Source organism: Myotis lucifugus, unplaced genomic scaffold (genome assembly GCF_000147115.1).
Source record: "Myotis lucifugus unplaced genomic scaffold, Myoluc2.0 scaffold_2246, whole genome shotgun sequence".
Taxonomy (NCBI): Eukaryota; Metazoa; Chordata; class Mammalia; order Chiroptera; family Vespertilionidae; genus Myotis; species Myotis lucifugus.
The window spans coordinates 1-14,861 of record NW_005873294.1 but is presented as its reverse complement, the minus strand read 5'-3'; the positions used below and the strand labels follow the sequence as shown (position 1 = coordinate 14,861).

Sequence of the window (14,861 nt, the reverse complement as noted above, 5' to 3'; positions counted from 1 at the left end):
CTAGGGGCACTGTCTCAGCACCCGGGCCTCTCCACGCCCCAGGCCGGCGTCCCCCTCCTCTGAGCGGAGTCCCGTGGGCGGCCTGCCCGGCCGTGAAGATCCTGGAGCCTTCGTGTGGCCCCAACCTCAGCCCCTGTGCTCACCACCACCTTTGTGGCAGCCACAGGCCCCTGGTCTCCTCAGGGGTGACCTCGCCCAGGGCAGAGGCTGCCTCCGCTGGCAGAAGCCGGTGGCTGAGGGTTGGAAATACACAGACATTTTTAATGGAAGCAAAATGGGGCCACGGCGTCACCCCATTAGGGATTGAGCTCAGGTGAGGCAGGGCAGGCGCTGTGCCCGTGTCATGGCAACGACAGCAGCCTGGCGGCAGGAGGGGGGGCCTGGCCATGAGGGGCCTGCGAGGAGCCCAGGCTGCCAGCTTCATCCCTGGGCAGGAGCGGAGCTCTGGCCCAGCTGGTTCTGCGAACACCCCGAGGGTGGGCACCTGGCGGCTCTCAGAGCCTCCTCAGTGTAATTACGTAATCAAACCCCGCGAGTACTTAAGTACACCCTGCTGGTGAGCCATGGCGGGCGGGTGAGGGCCTCGGCGAGCGGTTAAATATATTTTTTATTGATTTCAGAGAGAGGGAAGGAGAGGGAAAGATAGAAACATCAATGAGAAACAGTCTCCTGCATGCCCCCTACTTGGGATCACGTCCCACACCTGGGCATGTGGCCCAACCAGGAATCAAACCGTGACCTGGTTCATGGGTCCACACTCAATTACTGAGCCACACCACGCTGAGTTAGGTTTTTTAAAAAATGTATTTTTATTGATTTCAGAGAGGAAGGGAGAGAGAGAGATAGAAAGATCAATGATGAGAGAGAATCATTGGTCAGCTGCCTCCTACACGCCCCACACTGGGGATCGAGCCCGCAACCCGGGCCTGTGCCCCAACCAGGAATAGAACCGTGACCTCCTGGTTCATTGGTCGATGCTCAACCACTGAGCCACGCCGGCCGGGCTGGGCTAGCTTTTACTTGTAAAAGGACAATAAGCATTTGTTATAGAGCAATGATGGATTCTAAATGAATTCCGAACCAAGTAAAAACAAGATCCTTCTGGGGAGAAGGGCCTCGACAGGGGTGCTCACTGTTCCAGTCCTTTCCCTGTGTGTGCACGTGTGTAGCTGTGTTCCGCGCCCATGGTGCATATGTGTGCCTGTGCGTGTTCATACGTGTGCGTGTGCACTTGTGGGTGTCAGGCGGGGAGGGTTCTGGGGCATGTGCTCTTCCGGAAGCTCATTCCTGGAGGCGGGCGCTGCCAGTCACCCTCTTGTTCGTGGGCACTGTCTGTGCCCCCGCTGCAGAGTTTCCGGGGCCCCTACAGCGGAACACGGGCCGTTTCCGATTTTCCCTCCCCCGTCGTGCTGAAGGGAACCTCTGCGTCCATACACCTTCCCTTGTTTATTTAGGACGGGGTCTAGGCGTGGAGATTCTCGGTGTAACGTCACACGATTGTAAGGTGTCGGGCCGTTTCCTACATCAGGGTCACGCTGAGCCTTATTTTGGGAAAGCGGGGGCATGGAAGCCTGGGGCTGACACCTCCGGGCGGCAGGGAGGAGGAGCAGGGGCTGGGATGAAGGTGATGAGGGTCCAGCTATAAGCCAGTCCGTGGCTGACAGTCACGGGAGACTCCTCTCATGGGGAGACCAAGAGGTGCGCGGCTCACACAGGAGAAAGGACAGGGTGGGTGCCAGGGCTCAGGGAGGGGCGGGGCTTCATGGTACTGGGTGGGGTATCCGGGGAAGTGAGACACCCCAGAGATGGAGGGGGTGATGGCTGCCTGAAATCAGAGCCTTTGACACTGCAAAGCACCCTGGCATTCCGATAGGACACAGACCTCAGAGGACAAATACCTCTGCTAATGGGTGACTGCCCTGTCCCTACCCGGGAGAGGGACCAGCGGGGCCAAGAGCCCCAGCATTTCACACCCGGGGTGGGGGGGCCTCCCTGAGGGGGCACAGAAGTCCTTTGGAGCAAAAGACACAGGTTTTCTTGAAAATTAGCAATGTCCTGTTCTCAGGCAGAAATACTTGCTTCAGTCCCAAGGAACCTGCAACCCCCAGTGAACTCAGGGTGGCCTGAGGCGACGGGGAGGGGCTGCCCTGCTCCCAGTGGGCAGTGGCAGGACCTTGGGCTGGATGGGCAGCCAGGCGGCTGCTGAGAGGGTCGGAATCAGGCCTCACTGGCACTTGGGTCTCACCTGCACCTGGGCCTCACCTCCACCTGGGCCTCACCTCCACCTGGGCCTCACCTCCACCTGGGCCTCACCTGCACCTGGGCCTCACCTCCACCTGGGCCTCACCTGCACCTGGGCCTCACCTCCACCTGGGCCTCACCTCCACCTGGGCCTCACCTCCTCCTCCACCTGGGCCTCACCTGCACCTGGGCCTCACCTGGGCCTCACCTGCACCTGGGCCTCACCTCCACCTGCACCTGGGCCTCACCTGCACCTGGGCCTGTGCGCTGAAGGCGCCATTCAGCTCTGAGCAGGACTCAGGAAGGGAAAGGAAGAGAAAGGACTGGCATCAAGCAGGAGCCAGGGCCCCTGGAACTGTGGTAGGACCCCCTGCCCTCCTTGGGAGTGACTTCATCCGGGACCCTGTTTGTCAGGAGAGGCCGGGACCACCTGCCTCATCTGAGCTGAAGGGCCCGAGGGGCACCCAGTGGGAGCGATGGCCAGGCCACTCCAGGCCCCGTGCCAGGGGATGGGGCCTGTCTCCTGCATGCCTGTGCACAGGGTGGAGGTGCCCCAGGCCAGGCCTGTATTGGGGGTTGGGGCAGTGCCAGGGCTCCACAGGACAGAAAAGAGAAGCGCAGTCGGCCCCCAGCCCTCCCCGCGCCCCCGGCGCACCCTCAGTTGCGGATTTGCTGATGGTTCTTGGGCACAGCCATGAACCTCAGCTTCCTCATGACGGCCGGCCGGCCCAGCAGCTGCTCGTCCCACAGGTACTCCGGGGACAGCACCTTGGTGGGCTTGTGGTCCAGCAGGTACCGGTTCAGGTGGCTCTCGTCGTGCCAAACGGCCTCGATGCCATTGGCGCGGTCGGCCATCATGGCCTGGTGACAGGACTTGGTGAGCCGCTGAACCTCGGCCACCGACCCCCCGAAGAAGCCCCCCAAGTAGTAGAAGTCGCCCTGGTCCCGGGGGATGTAGGCCTGGGACTGCGGCCGGCGCTCGTAGGTGAAGGCCTGGCGGGCCGCCCTGTAGAAGCCGGGGTGCAGGGTGCCGAAGAGCGGGGACAGGATCTCCACGCCCACGTGGTCGCTGAAGCGCATGTCCACGTCCACGCACATCAGAAAGTCCACCTCCCGCCGGAAGCGCCGCTCACAGAAGTCGCTGATCATCTGCATGCGGCTCATGGAAATGTCCTGCCAGCGCGCGGCGCCCGGGACCTCGAGCACCACCAGGCGGCGGCCCTCCCCCAGTGCCACGCTGGGCACGTCGGCCGGCCGGTCGGTGAAGACGTAGTAGTGGACCCTGTGCCCCACCATGAAGTGCTGCTCGGCCGTCTCCAGGAAGAGCTTCAGGAAGACCACGTACCTGCGGGGGCGGGGAAGCGGGGGAGGTCACGGGAGCCAGGCCAGGCCCCACCTGGGCCACGCAGCGCGTGCGCCTTCTTCCAGGGGGACTGTGGGGCCCTGTCCAGAGGACGCGAGATGTGCAAGGCCAGGGCCAGCTTCCCAGACGCAGGTGCAAAGCAAGGACACAGCGATCTTTCTGCACTGCACAGGCCCTGCTGTCACCAGAGACGATGCCGCTTTGGGCAAGAGGCCTCTTGTGTGAGTGGTTCGCTGCCTGGCCGGGCTACTAGGTTTGTCATGGCTCCTGTGTGAGCCAGGCTACTTCGCGTGGCTCCTACGTGGAGGCTGCTCTGAGGGAAGATGGATTGTTCACAGCCGCTGTGGGCTGCCTGCTTCATGGGATTTTGCTTTGAAGAACTGATTTGTCTGATGGCTCCTTGTTAGCCTTGGTTACTGCGGCTACAATGAAGACTTATATCCCCATGACTTCTCACGTCCTCTCCGTCTAAGACCTGGCGTCCAGAGAGGTCCGGTCCTGGGCAGAGGGGCTCGGACCCAACAGTTGGCGCCACCGAGCAGGATGAAGGAGTGAGAACTCCGACAATTGGCCTGGCCAGCAGGGTTCAGGGTATGTGTGGACTCAGAAGTAAGTGCTCCTGACAGGGACCCACTCCCCTGGCTTGGCCTGGCCTGAGCAGGTTCTGGGCTTGGCCTCCCTAATCCTCTGCTCCCGGAGATGGGGGTCCGGCAGCACCCCATCATATGGAGGAGGGTCTGAGGCTGGGGGTGGGGGGCGGCTGGAGCAGTGCCTTGGTGAGCAGAGCTGGAGCTGGGTCCCACCTTTGCTATACTTCCCGAGAACCCCCCAGCCCCTACCCCCAGGTCCCCATCTCCTGGGTGACCCATCCCGCCTGGTGACCCCGCTCCTCCTGGTGACCCCGTCCCTCCTAGTGACCCCACCCCGCCTGGTGACCCCGTCCCTCCTGGTGACCCTATCCCACCGGGCTGACCCCATCCCGTTATGCCCTGGACACAGGACAGACCCTCCCTGACCTGCCGTTCCCACCTCCGCTCTCTGCCCTCCGTCCTGCCACCCACTCACTTCTTGATGGCAAACACGGTGAGCCCGACCGTGACGTTCTGGAGCCGGAACTGCTCGTTCAGGATGTCAATGTTGAAGGTCCCCTCCCAGACGATGGGCGCCAGCCACGGGGTCAGGACCAGGACGTCTTTCCTCCTGCGCCGAGAGCCCACAGCCACGTGTGAGCGGGCAGGAGGGGGACACACTCCGCCTGTGCCCCCTGCCGCACCGGGCGCCCCACTGGGCCCCATGCCCTCAGCAAGCAACCCGCCTGATGCCAGTCCAGGCAAACGTGGGTGATCCCCCCTGACCAGCTCTGCACCCTGAGGACCCGGGGCAGCGGGACCTGCCGGCGAAGGGGACCCCCTGCAGGAGGCCCCACCCTCCAACTGTCTTGGTGAACAGAGGACACAGAACAGGACACCGAGCGCAGGGGGAAGGACAGAGACTGTGGGCTCCAGGCTCAGAGCCCAGGCCGCCAGAGCACGGAGTGCACGGAGCCAGGCCCGGGAGGGACGGCAGTGGCCCGCCCTTTAGGACATCGGGAGAGTGACGGTGAGCTGCAATAAAAGTACTCACGAGGGCGTCATCACCATGGGCTGCGGATAAAGCATCCTGAAAAACAGCACAGTGCGGCCTGAGTGTCGGGGAGTCCCGTGGAAGTCGCCGGCAGGGCAGGGTGGCTGCTGAGAGTGCCAGGCTGTGCCTTCTCCCCGGACCCGGAACCCAGGCTCCTCCGCAGGCACCTCGGGGAGGCTGGGCCTCTGTGTGTCGCTTCCCCGCGTGTGCACTGGGCCCTGGATCTAAAGGCCTCGGGCCTCTGCCTCCCTCTGACCCGAAGTGGCGGGATCCCAGGGTCCCGCCTCGGTTCACTGTGGGCGGGAGGGCCGGGAAGTGCCCTCTGGGTGGGTGGGTGCCCCAGGAAGGAGCTGGCCCAGAGGAACGGCCGTCAGACATGCTAGGGGCTCTGCTGGGCTCTGTCTGGGCGACAGGAACACCCCTGACGTGGCCGTCACGGGACCAGCTCCAACAGCGGCTGCGGCTCTGTCAGGGGGCCACAGCCTGGGCCGTGTGTGCGCCGGGCCAGTCCCAACCGAAGCCTGTGGAGGCCCGAGTGTGGGCCAGCGGGCCGTGGGTCATTGTAAAATGACCGCCATGTGCACTCCGGGATGCAGTTAAAGTAGGGTGTCTGCCCCGGCTGCTGTGGCTCAGTTGGAGCATCGTCCCAGGCACCAAAGGGTGGTGGGTTCGATTCTGGGTTGGGGCACAAATGAGAGGCAACCGAGTGATGTTTCTCTCTCTATTCTCCTCCCTTTCTCTTTCTCTATAATCAGTTTTTTTAAATCCTCAAGTGAGGGTTTAAAAGTAGGTTGTCAGCCTTGACGAGGAAGGAAATTCTAACAGACGCCATACATGATGACCCTGTGGCCCCTGTGCCGGTGAAGCCATCCAGTCTCGCCCAGCTGGCCTGGCTCAGGAGTTGAGCATTGACCCATGAACCAGGGGGTCACTGGTTCGATTCCTGGTCAGGTTGCGGGTTCACTCTCCAGGAGGGGGCGTGTAGGAGGCAACCGATCAATGATTCTCTCTCATCGTTGATGTTTCTCTCTCTCTCTCCCTTCTCTGAAATCAATAAAAAATATATTTTATTTAAAAATATAAATAAAGAAAGAAAATAAAGAAATGTGCAGGCCACAAAAGGACAAACCCTGTGACATGAGGGCCCCACACCAGCTCCTGGAGGGGGGGGGGGTGTTCCATGGGACAGAGTGTCAGTTTGGAAGATGGAAGGTCCTGGCGATGGTGGTGGTGGCGGCTGCCAACAGTGACTGTCCCCAATGCCACTGAGCTCTACTCCTCAAAATGGCTCCGATGTAAGGGTTTCGGCCATGTGTAAGTTACTACAGTGAACACTTTAAAACAAAAGTGTAGGGTGGCTGCCCTGTCTCAGATGGCCCGAGGTGGTCCCTTTTGCACCAACAAAAGCCCACAGCCCAGGACAGCCAGCCTGTTACAGTCTGACCGGGCCCTGGGAAGAAAGCAGCCATCTCCATCTGTCCCCCGCGCCCACCTCTCTCCCCCCGCCGCCCCCCATTCCCCCCAACACACACACTGGGACTGGAGGGCAGGTATCGCTGGGCGGGCCATGGAAGACACTGTACCTTGGTAATTTCACAACTTGCATCTCGGTCGGTTTTCTAGTGGCCTCGCTGCCGAATGAGAACAGAGGGTTTTACCAGGAGAACTCGGTTCAAGTGCAGGGATCAGAGCTGGGGTCCCGGTGGAGGGGGACGGGGCGGCCTGGCGTGTGGCCATGGGCTTCATCTTCAACTAGCCCTCACTGTGGGCAGTGGGCCCGGCGCTGCCTGTGTCCCTGCACGTCTCAGATGTGGGGACCTCGGTGCAGTCGGAGCCGCTGGGCCCCGCGTTCAGCAGACGCTGCTGACTGAAGCTGAGCAGGTGCTGGTTGCAGAGGGGCCGGCACTCGGCCCCTCCCAGCGTGCAGGGTCCCCGATCCCCCGCCCCGCACACCACCGGCCTCGGTCCCATTTCTCACAGATCAGATGCATACGAGCTGATGCCGTGGGCCTTCTGAAGCCAGGTCACCAAGGGCATGAGCCCAGGCTCGTCTCTCTTGGGGACACAGATCTTGCAGCCCCCACCCTGGCTGGTACGGAGGAGCTGGCCCGAGGCCAAGGGCGGGGAGAGAATAAATAGGTCCTGGCAGGGGGGCGCAGCAGGTGCAAAGGCCCAGGGTCTGACCGCAGGCTTGTCAGGAGGACAAGAGGCCCCGGGGCAGAGGCGGCAGGCAAGCAGGAGGCACACAGAGGGCCCCCCCCGCCCCCCCCCCGAGGCAGGAGGTCAGATGGAGGTCAGAGCTAAAGCCAGACGTGTGGAGAGTCCTGCCCAGGTGACCCTTCAAGGTCAGGGACTTGGCTGAGCTGCTCTGAGCGTGGGGAGAGGGACAAGCAGGAGGTCCTGACCCACCGATGTGTCACCTGGGGGGGGGGCTGGGCCCTCAGAGTAGGAAGCCAGTGCCGGGCTGTCAGGGCCCATGACCCGCCCTCACACACTCACCCTTCGCCTTCTGATTTGGTCTCCAGCATCGAGATTCTTGGGCTCAGGACCCCCATGCTGTGGAAGAGCCCCCCCAAGGCCTTTGTTGAGGAGCTGGTCCTGGGACGGCCTGTCCACCTTCCCCACGCAAAGCAGATGAGCCAGGTCATGACCCCGAGCTCCCTAGAGCAGCTGCCCTCGGGCAGGGCGGGGGCCAGTCTCCCCAAAGCTCAGGTGACCGGTCCCAAGGAGGGGCAGTCCCTGCGGCCAGTGCCCCCATGCGAGCCCCTGCGCGGCTGGAGTGGGTCTGTGCATGGCCGGCTGGTCCGAGGCTGCCCCCGGACGGGTTCCTGGCAGGGCCCTGCCCCAGGAGAGCGGCCGTGACCTCACTCCCCGTTCCAGGACCTTCTCCATCTGGGAGTGGCTGACAGTGCGGCTTCCGCACTCGCAGCCACACTTCGGAGGGGTCCTGGCCTCGCCCGACTCCCCACTAGGGACGTGGGGGGAGCACAGCTCACCCACAAGGTGAGGCCTCAGTAGGAGGGAGTGTGCAGCCGGGCGGTGGGCCGTGAGGCGGCTGTCACCAGTCCCGTCACTACAGTTGTGATCCCGGGGTGGCGGGATTGGGGGGAGACAGCTCAGGTCACCCCGCTGGGATCCGATCGGCTCCTGCTGCTGCTTCTCCCAAGCCCGGCAGACCCAGAGGGTCACACACGCTTCTTACCCAAAGAAGACCAGGAGGACGGTGATCAGAAAAAAGGTCAGAGGTCGAAGCGAGCAGCACTTCAATTTTCCTGGAAAACAGATGGGAGGGTACACAGTCTTTGTCGCCGTTAGTCACACACCGTGTTTTTAAGGTTCTCCATGTCACCCACATCAAGGTCGTTCTTCTTTTATTGCTGAGCAGCCTCTGTGGAGGTGACACAATTTGTTCGTGCTTCACCTGTTGGTATTTTGAGGTCCCCCCCCCCCATTTGGGCCTGCCAATTTCTATAGACATTTAGGTACAGGTGTATTCGTGGACACAAGTTTTAGACTGTCTTGAGTGACTAAGCACCGACTAAAACCACGCAGGCGGCAGGTTCAACGTAGTCAGAAGCCGCCGATTGTTTTCCAAAACGGTTGTAGGGTTTTCCACTCCCGTCAGCAGCGCGGGATTCCAGGGGCTCCCGTGCTTGCCGACGTGTGACACTGGGCCACTTTCACGTCCCCCCTGTCTCCCCCCCACCCCATCATCCCCCTACCCGCCGGCCCAGGGGACACGTAGTGGTATCTCACTGCGGCCAAGACTAATTATAAAAACCCTGTTCCTAGCCCTAACCGGTTTGGCTCAGTGGATAGAGCATCGGCCTGCGGATTTAAGGATCCCAGGTTCGATTCCGGTCAAGGGCATGTACCTTGGTTGCGGGCACATCCCCAGTGGGGAGTGTGCAGGAGGCAGCTGATCGATGTTTCTCTCTCATCGATGTTTCTAACTCTCTATCCCTCTCCCTTCCTCTCTGTAAAAAATCAATAAAATATTTTAAAAAACAAAACAAAACCCTGTTCCTCATCATGTGTTTTGGAATCTTTCCCTATTTGAAGTTGGGTTGTTTCCGGGTTTATTACTGAGAAGTTGAAGTTATTTACATAACGTGGACCTGAGTTCCGTGACGACATGCAATTGATGATATGCGTATTGCAGAGATTCTCAGTTTGTGGCTTATCTGATCACCTTCTTAATTTTGTGTTTTGAAGTGAAGGTTTTCATTTTGACAAAGTCTAATTTACTTCTTCTTATGGTTTGAGCTTTTTTCCTGTCTCATCTAGTGAGTTTTTGCATACTCCAATGTGGTGAATATCTTCTCCTGAAATTTGTAACTTTTAAAAATATATATATTTTTACTGATTTCAGAGAGGAAGGGAGAGGGGAGAGAGAGATAGAAACATCAATGATGAGAGAGAATCATTGATCGGCTGCTTCCTGCACATTCCCCACTGGGGATCGAGCCTGCAACCCTGGCATGTCCCTGATCAGAATCAAACCCAGGACCCTTCAGTCCCCAGGCTGACGCCCTATCCACTGACCCAAACCAGCTAGGGCAAGAAATTTTGTAACTTTTAAAATATTTTTTATTGCTTTCAGAGAGGAAGGGAGAGGGAGAGATAGAAACATCAATGATGAGAATCATTGATTGGCTACCTCCTGCACTCCCACCCTGGGGATCAAGCCCGAAACCCAGGCATGTGCTCTTGGAATCGAACCCGGGACCCTTCAGTCCGCAGTCCGACGCTCTATCCACTGAGCCAAACCAGCCAGGGCAGGACTATTTTTTTTTAAATCTATATATTTATTGATTTCAGAGAGGAAGGGAGAGATAGAAACATCAATGATGAGAGAGAATCATTGACCGGCTGCCTCCTGCACGCCCCCCACTGGGGATGATTGAGCCCTCAACCCGGGCATGTGCCCTGACCGGGAATCGAACCATAACCTCCTGGTTCGTAGGTCGATGCTCATCTACCGAGCCATGCTGGCCAGGCAGAAATTTTGTAATTTTTGTCTATGGTGTGAAGGATTGATGTTCTTTTTTGTTTTTCTTGTTCTATACAGATATCCAGTAATTTCAGCTATTTGAATTGAAAATGTTTTCCTTTCCCCATTTTATTCTTTTAGCACTCTATTGAAAATCCGTGTGTGTGTATCTACAGGGTGTCCCCCAAAATGTATATACACTTTAACAGCTGATAGCTCAATTTTGAAAATGAAATGATTATAATAAACACTGCCTTTATAACTATTCAAAGTGTGTGCACACATTTTTTGGGGACAATCTATATATCTGGAGCCTGGATTCTGTCCCATTGATCTGCAGGTCTATTCCAATACCAACCTGTACGGATCACTGTAGCTCTGTAATACATCTTGAAATAAGGACGTGTAAGCCCTAAAAGTTCTTTTTCCATTTTCAAATTTGTTTTGGCTATTCTGGGACCTTTGCATTTCCATATAAATTATAGAATCAGCTTGTCAATTTTTATAAGAAGGCCTTCTGGAGTTTTGGTTGGGATTATGTAATTCCATAGATCAATTTGAGAAGGGAGAGTTTAACAACCCTAAACCTTCCAATCCATGAACATAGTCTTTCTCTCCACTCATTATATCTTCTTACATTTCTCTGGCAATGCTTGGTGGTTTTAATTGTATAGACATTGCTCTTAATTCGATAAATTCATCCCTAAGTGTTTCGTGCTTTCTGATACTGTTGTAAATAGTATTTTTAAATTGTCATTGTCTGATTGGCTGTAGTAAGTATATAGAAATATGATTGGTTTGTATAGTGAGTTTGTATCCTGTAACCTTGCTGGGCTTATAACAAGATGCAATGTACATGACAATAATAGCGCCAAGTGAAGAGCATGAAATGAAGGACTATTGAGCAAAGAAATGTCACCAGACAACAACTCAAATACACAGAAAGATTTTTTTTTTAAATATATTTTTATTGATTTTTTACAGAGAGGAAGGGAGAGAGATAGAGAGTCAGAAACATCGATGAGAGAGAAACATCGATCAGCCACCTCCTGCACATCTCCCACTGGGGATGTGCCCACAACCCAGGTACATGCCCTTGACCGGAATCGAACCTGGGACCTTCCAGTCCACAGGCCGACGCTCTATCCACTGAGCCAAACCGGTTTTGGCACACAGAAAGAGTTTAAGAGTAGCCCTAGCTGGTTTGCTCAATGGATAGAGCATCGGACCTCGACTGAAAGGTCCTGGGTTCAATTCCAATCAAGGGCAGGTACCTCGGTTGCAGGCTTGATCCCTGGCCCCTCTCACATTGATGCTTTTCTCTCTCAGTCTCTCTCCTCTCCGTTCCACTCTCTTTAAAAAAATCAATGGAAAAATATCCTTGGGTGAGGATTAACCAACCAACCAAACAAACTAAAGAAACAGAGAGTAAAGCAAATGGCTAATATGAAGTTTAAAATAAAATGCTTGAAAAACACTTTTCTCCTTCCTTGCCCTAGTTAATGTAAAAGAAAGAAGATTGTTTAAAGTAATACTTATAAGACAGTATTTCTGAGTTCATAACATACATGAATGAACATATATGACAAGAGAGGAGGGAAGAAATGGAGCTAATTGGAGTGAAGTTTCTGTATTCTGCTGGAATTAAGTTGGTATAGACTGAAGTAAATTGTGTAAATTAGAATGCACAATCTCCAGAGCAACCACTAAAAGAAATAACTTAAAAACATATCCTTAAAAACAGCAAGGGGCCCTAACCGGTTTGGCTCAGTGGATAGAGCATCGGCCTGCAGACTCAAAGTTCCCAGGTTCGATTCCGGTCAGGGGCATGTACCTTGGTTGCGGGCACATCCCCAGTAGGGGGTGTGCAGGAGGCAGCTGATCGATGTTTCTCTCTCATCGATGTTTCCAACTCTCTATCCCTCTCCCTTCCTCTCTGTAAAAAATCAATAAAATATATTTTTTAAAAAAAAAAACAGCAAGGGAATTAAAACAGTGCAATGGGAAATATCTATTTAACGTAAAAGAATATCGTAAGGAGAAACAAAAGAGCAAAAACTCACAAAACACAGAGAAAACAATAGCTAAATGGTGGCTGGAAATCCAATCACAACAATAACAACATCGAATGGCATTGAACACCATCGGAAGGCAGACATTGTCAGACTGGATTTAAAGAAGAGCTTCAACTCTAAGCTGTCTTCAGGAGACATACTTTAGAATTGAAGACACACATAGGTCTGGTGTGCAAGTAGAGTAGAAGGTATACCCAGCAAATAACCATAGGCCTGGAGAAACCAAATTCACCCAGGCAGGAAATACAGCCTCTCGCCGCTTAAAGATGGGAATCCTGCTAAGAAGTACGTCCTTAGGCGATCTCGTTGTACGAACATAGATGCACAAACCTAGACGGTACAGCCCACTCCACACCTAGGCTGTGTGGTCAACCCTACTGCTCCTGGGCTATAAGCCGGTGTGGCATGTTACTGTACAAAACAACACAAGGTTAAGTCACACACAAGAGAAAATGATGCAAATAAGAGGCGCAGGAAACACAAGTTGTATGAGGCTGGTGCTGGTATAACACGCCCCCAGCTGAGGGCAGGCCATTGGGCCGCAGGCCAGACACAGGGAAGAGAGGCGGGAGGGGCATGGCAGGTGGGCAGGATCAGGGGCAGGGACCACGGAGAGGAACAGCAGCAGGAAACCACCTGATGTGGAGGATTCAGGGGCCACAGATGAAGCAGAGGCCACCCCCAGAGAGACCTGAAGCGGGAACACTGGGCCCTGGGGTGGTCTGGGTAGGATGAGCAAAATGGTGGTGTGGTGTTTGATGGTGAGATGTGAGCACAGGGAGGGGGAGGTCTTGGGGGCTGGTGGGGTAGGGGATCTGTAAGGCTGGACAATCTTCCAGGCTCGCAAAGGCACAGGGAAAAACACAGCCAAATGTGTCTCTAGACTGCCGTTGGCCGACTAAGTTAAAAGAACAGAGAACACATTAGTTGCCACTAATCAAGGAAGTAATTTAAAACAGCTTTTTCATATCAAAGATGCAAAGGGCTTAGGGAGTTTCCCGTGCAGCCTCCAACTTCCAGGGAAGCATCTGCTTAGTGCTGGGGACGGGGCGGGGACACAGGGCGCTGCCGGGAGAGCCCAGGCCGCAGCGCCAAGCATCAGGCCAGGGAGTGGTTTTCCACAGAACAGTTTTGCCCAAAGTCATGTAGAATTTATGCAAAGCTAGAGCCCAAACCCAGGTCCAGGGTGACACCCTGCCCGGTGTGCGTGGGACCAGCTGGGTCCCCAGGACACAGGACTAAAGTGCTAAAATCAGGACAGGCCTAAGCCACCTGGGAGGAATCTGCCACCTTGCCAGGTCGCTGACCTTCAGATCCGGGTTGTCGCTGGTAGCCCTTCCCACCCCCCAGCACTCGTGCCCACCTGGGCCTCTCTGCTTTGGAAGGGCAGACTCAGGAAACAAGAGACAGAGCAACACGGGGCGGCTGGAGGGAAAGGGGGACATATGTAGTACTTTCAACAACAAAGAATTATTAAAATAAAAGAGAGACAGAGTAATAGCAGCCCCCTCCCCCGTCCTCTCGGCCTGCAGACAGGATTTGGTTCAGTCGGGCGCCTGCCTCAGGCCCAGTCCCAAGGACTCAATGACCAAGCTCCATAGAGAGGAGCGTCCAGCGAGACGACGTGCTTTCCTCGGGCACGGCTGCCCGGGTCCGGTTAGCAGACTGACCCCGTCTCCCTGAAGGACCCCGGGCCCCTCCTCGCAGGCTCCGGCAGGGCCCCACAGTCGTCCCGCCCTGTCCCTGGGGCCCAGGGAACAGAGGGGAATGGGGTCCTCCTCCTGGGGCCTCCCAGCTTTTCCCAGGAAGGGGTGACTCCAGGGGCTGGATGGGACCCCCGCTGTGGGTGGTCCTGGGAGGTCCAGGCCCACAGGCTGGTCTTCACATCCATTCAGCTGGGCACGTGCTTAGGAGTGCCGCTCTGAAGGTTCACCGAGGCCACACCGTGTGGGAGCCCAGCGAAGGGCCCAGGTGAGAGAGTGGGCCTGCTCACTGGGCCTGGGCCTGCCCACAGGACAGGTTAGGGCACATGCGTCAGGGTCAGAGGGTGGGCGCAGGGCAGCCCTGCCGAACTCTGAGCAGGTGGGCCAGCCCCTGGTGCACTGGGTCTCCTCTGAAGGGGGGTCCTGAGGACCCAAGAGCCCGGTTCCCCCCCCGCCAATCTGCAGCCCCTGACTCTAACAGGTAGGACCTGGAGTTGTCCCCAGGCAGCTGCAGAGGCGGAGACCACCGCTGGGGGAGGGCCACCTCTCCCCCCAGGAATGTGTAGCAGAGTCCACCGTCCTGACCAGGTACGGGGTCCCGGCAGGAAGGGGCCTAATGGTGCTCTGCCCCTTCCTCTTCCCTCCCTCACCCTCTGCCCTCCCCCCTCCCACGCACAGCAGGTGCCCTGGGTCCCCCACCAGCTCCTCAGAGCAGGGCCTGCTCCATCACAGGCGGACCTCACACAGGAGGAAGGCCCCTTGCTGACCAGCACTCTGCGCTCTGGGGCCCGGACACGTAGAGAAAAGAGCGGAGGGCAGAGGAAGGGGGTCCACCTGCAGGAGGGCTGGACGACTGGCAGCTT

The 14,861-nt window shown here is 56.7% G+C and overlaps 1 protein-coding gene across 1 annotated transcript; it reads right to left on the bottom strand.

Annotated features, from left to right (window-relative positions):
* Positions 1–2,819: 2,819 nt before the first annotated feature.
* LOC102436658 (histo-blood group ABO system transferase) lies at positions 2,820–8,541 on the bottom strand. Its single transcript, XM_006108417.3, has 6 exons — positions 8,430–8,541; positions 7,727–7,783; positions 6,811–6,858; positions 5,228–5,263; positions 4,670–4,804; positions 2,820–3,586 (listed from the first exon to the last, which is right to left on the bottom strand). The coding sequence occupies exons 2-6, from the start codon at positions 7,780–7,782 to the stop codon at positions 2,899–2,901; spliced, it is 963 nt and encodes a 320-aa protein (XP_006108479.1). The 5' UTR covers position 7,783; positions 8,430–8,541; the 3' UTR covers positions 2,820–2,898.
* Between the last annotated feature and the right edge of the window lie 6,320 nt (positions 8,542–14,861).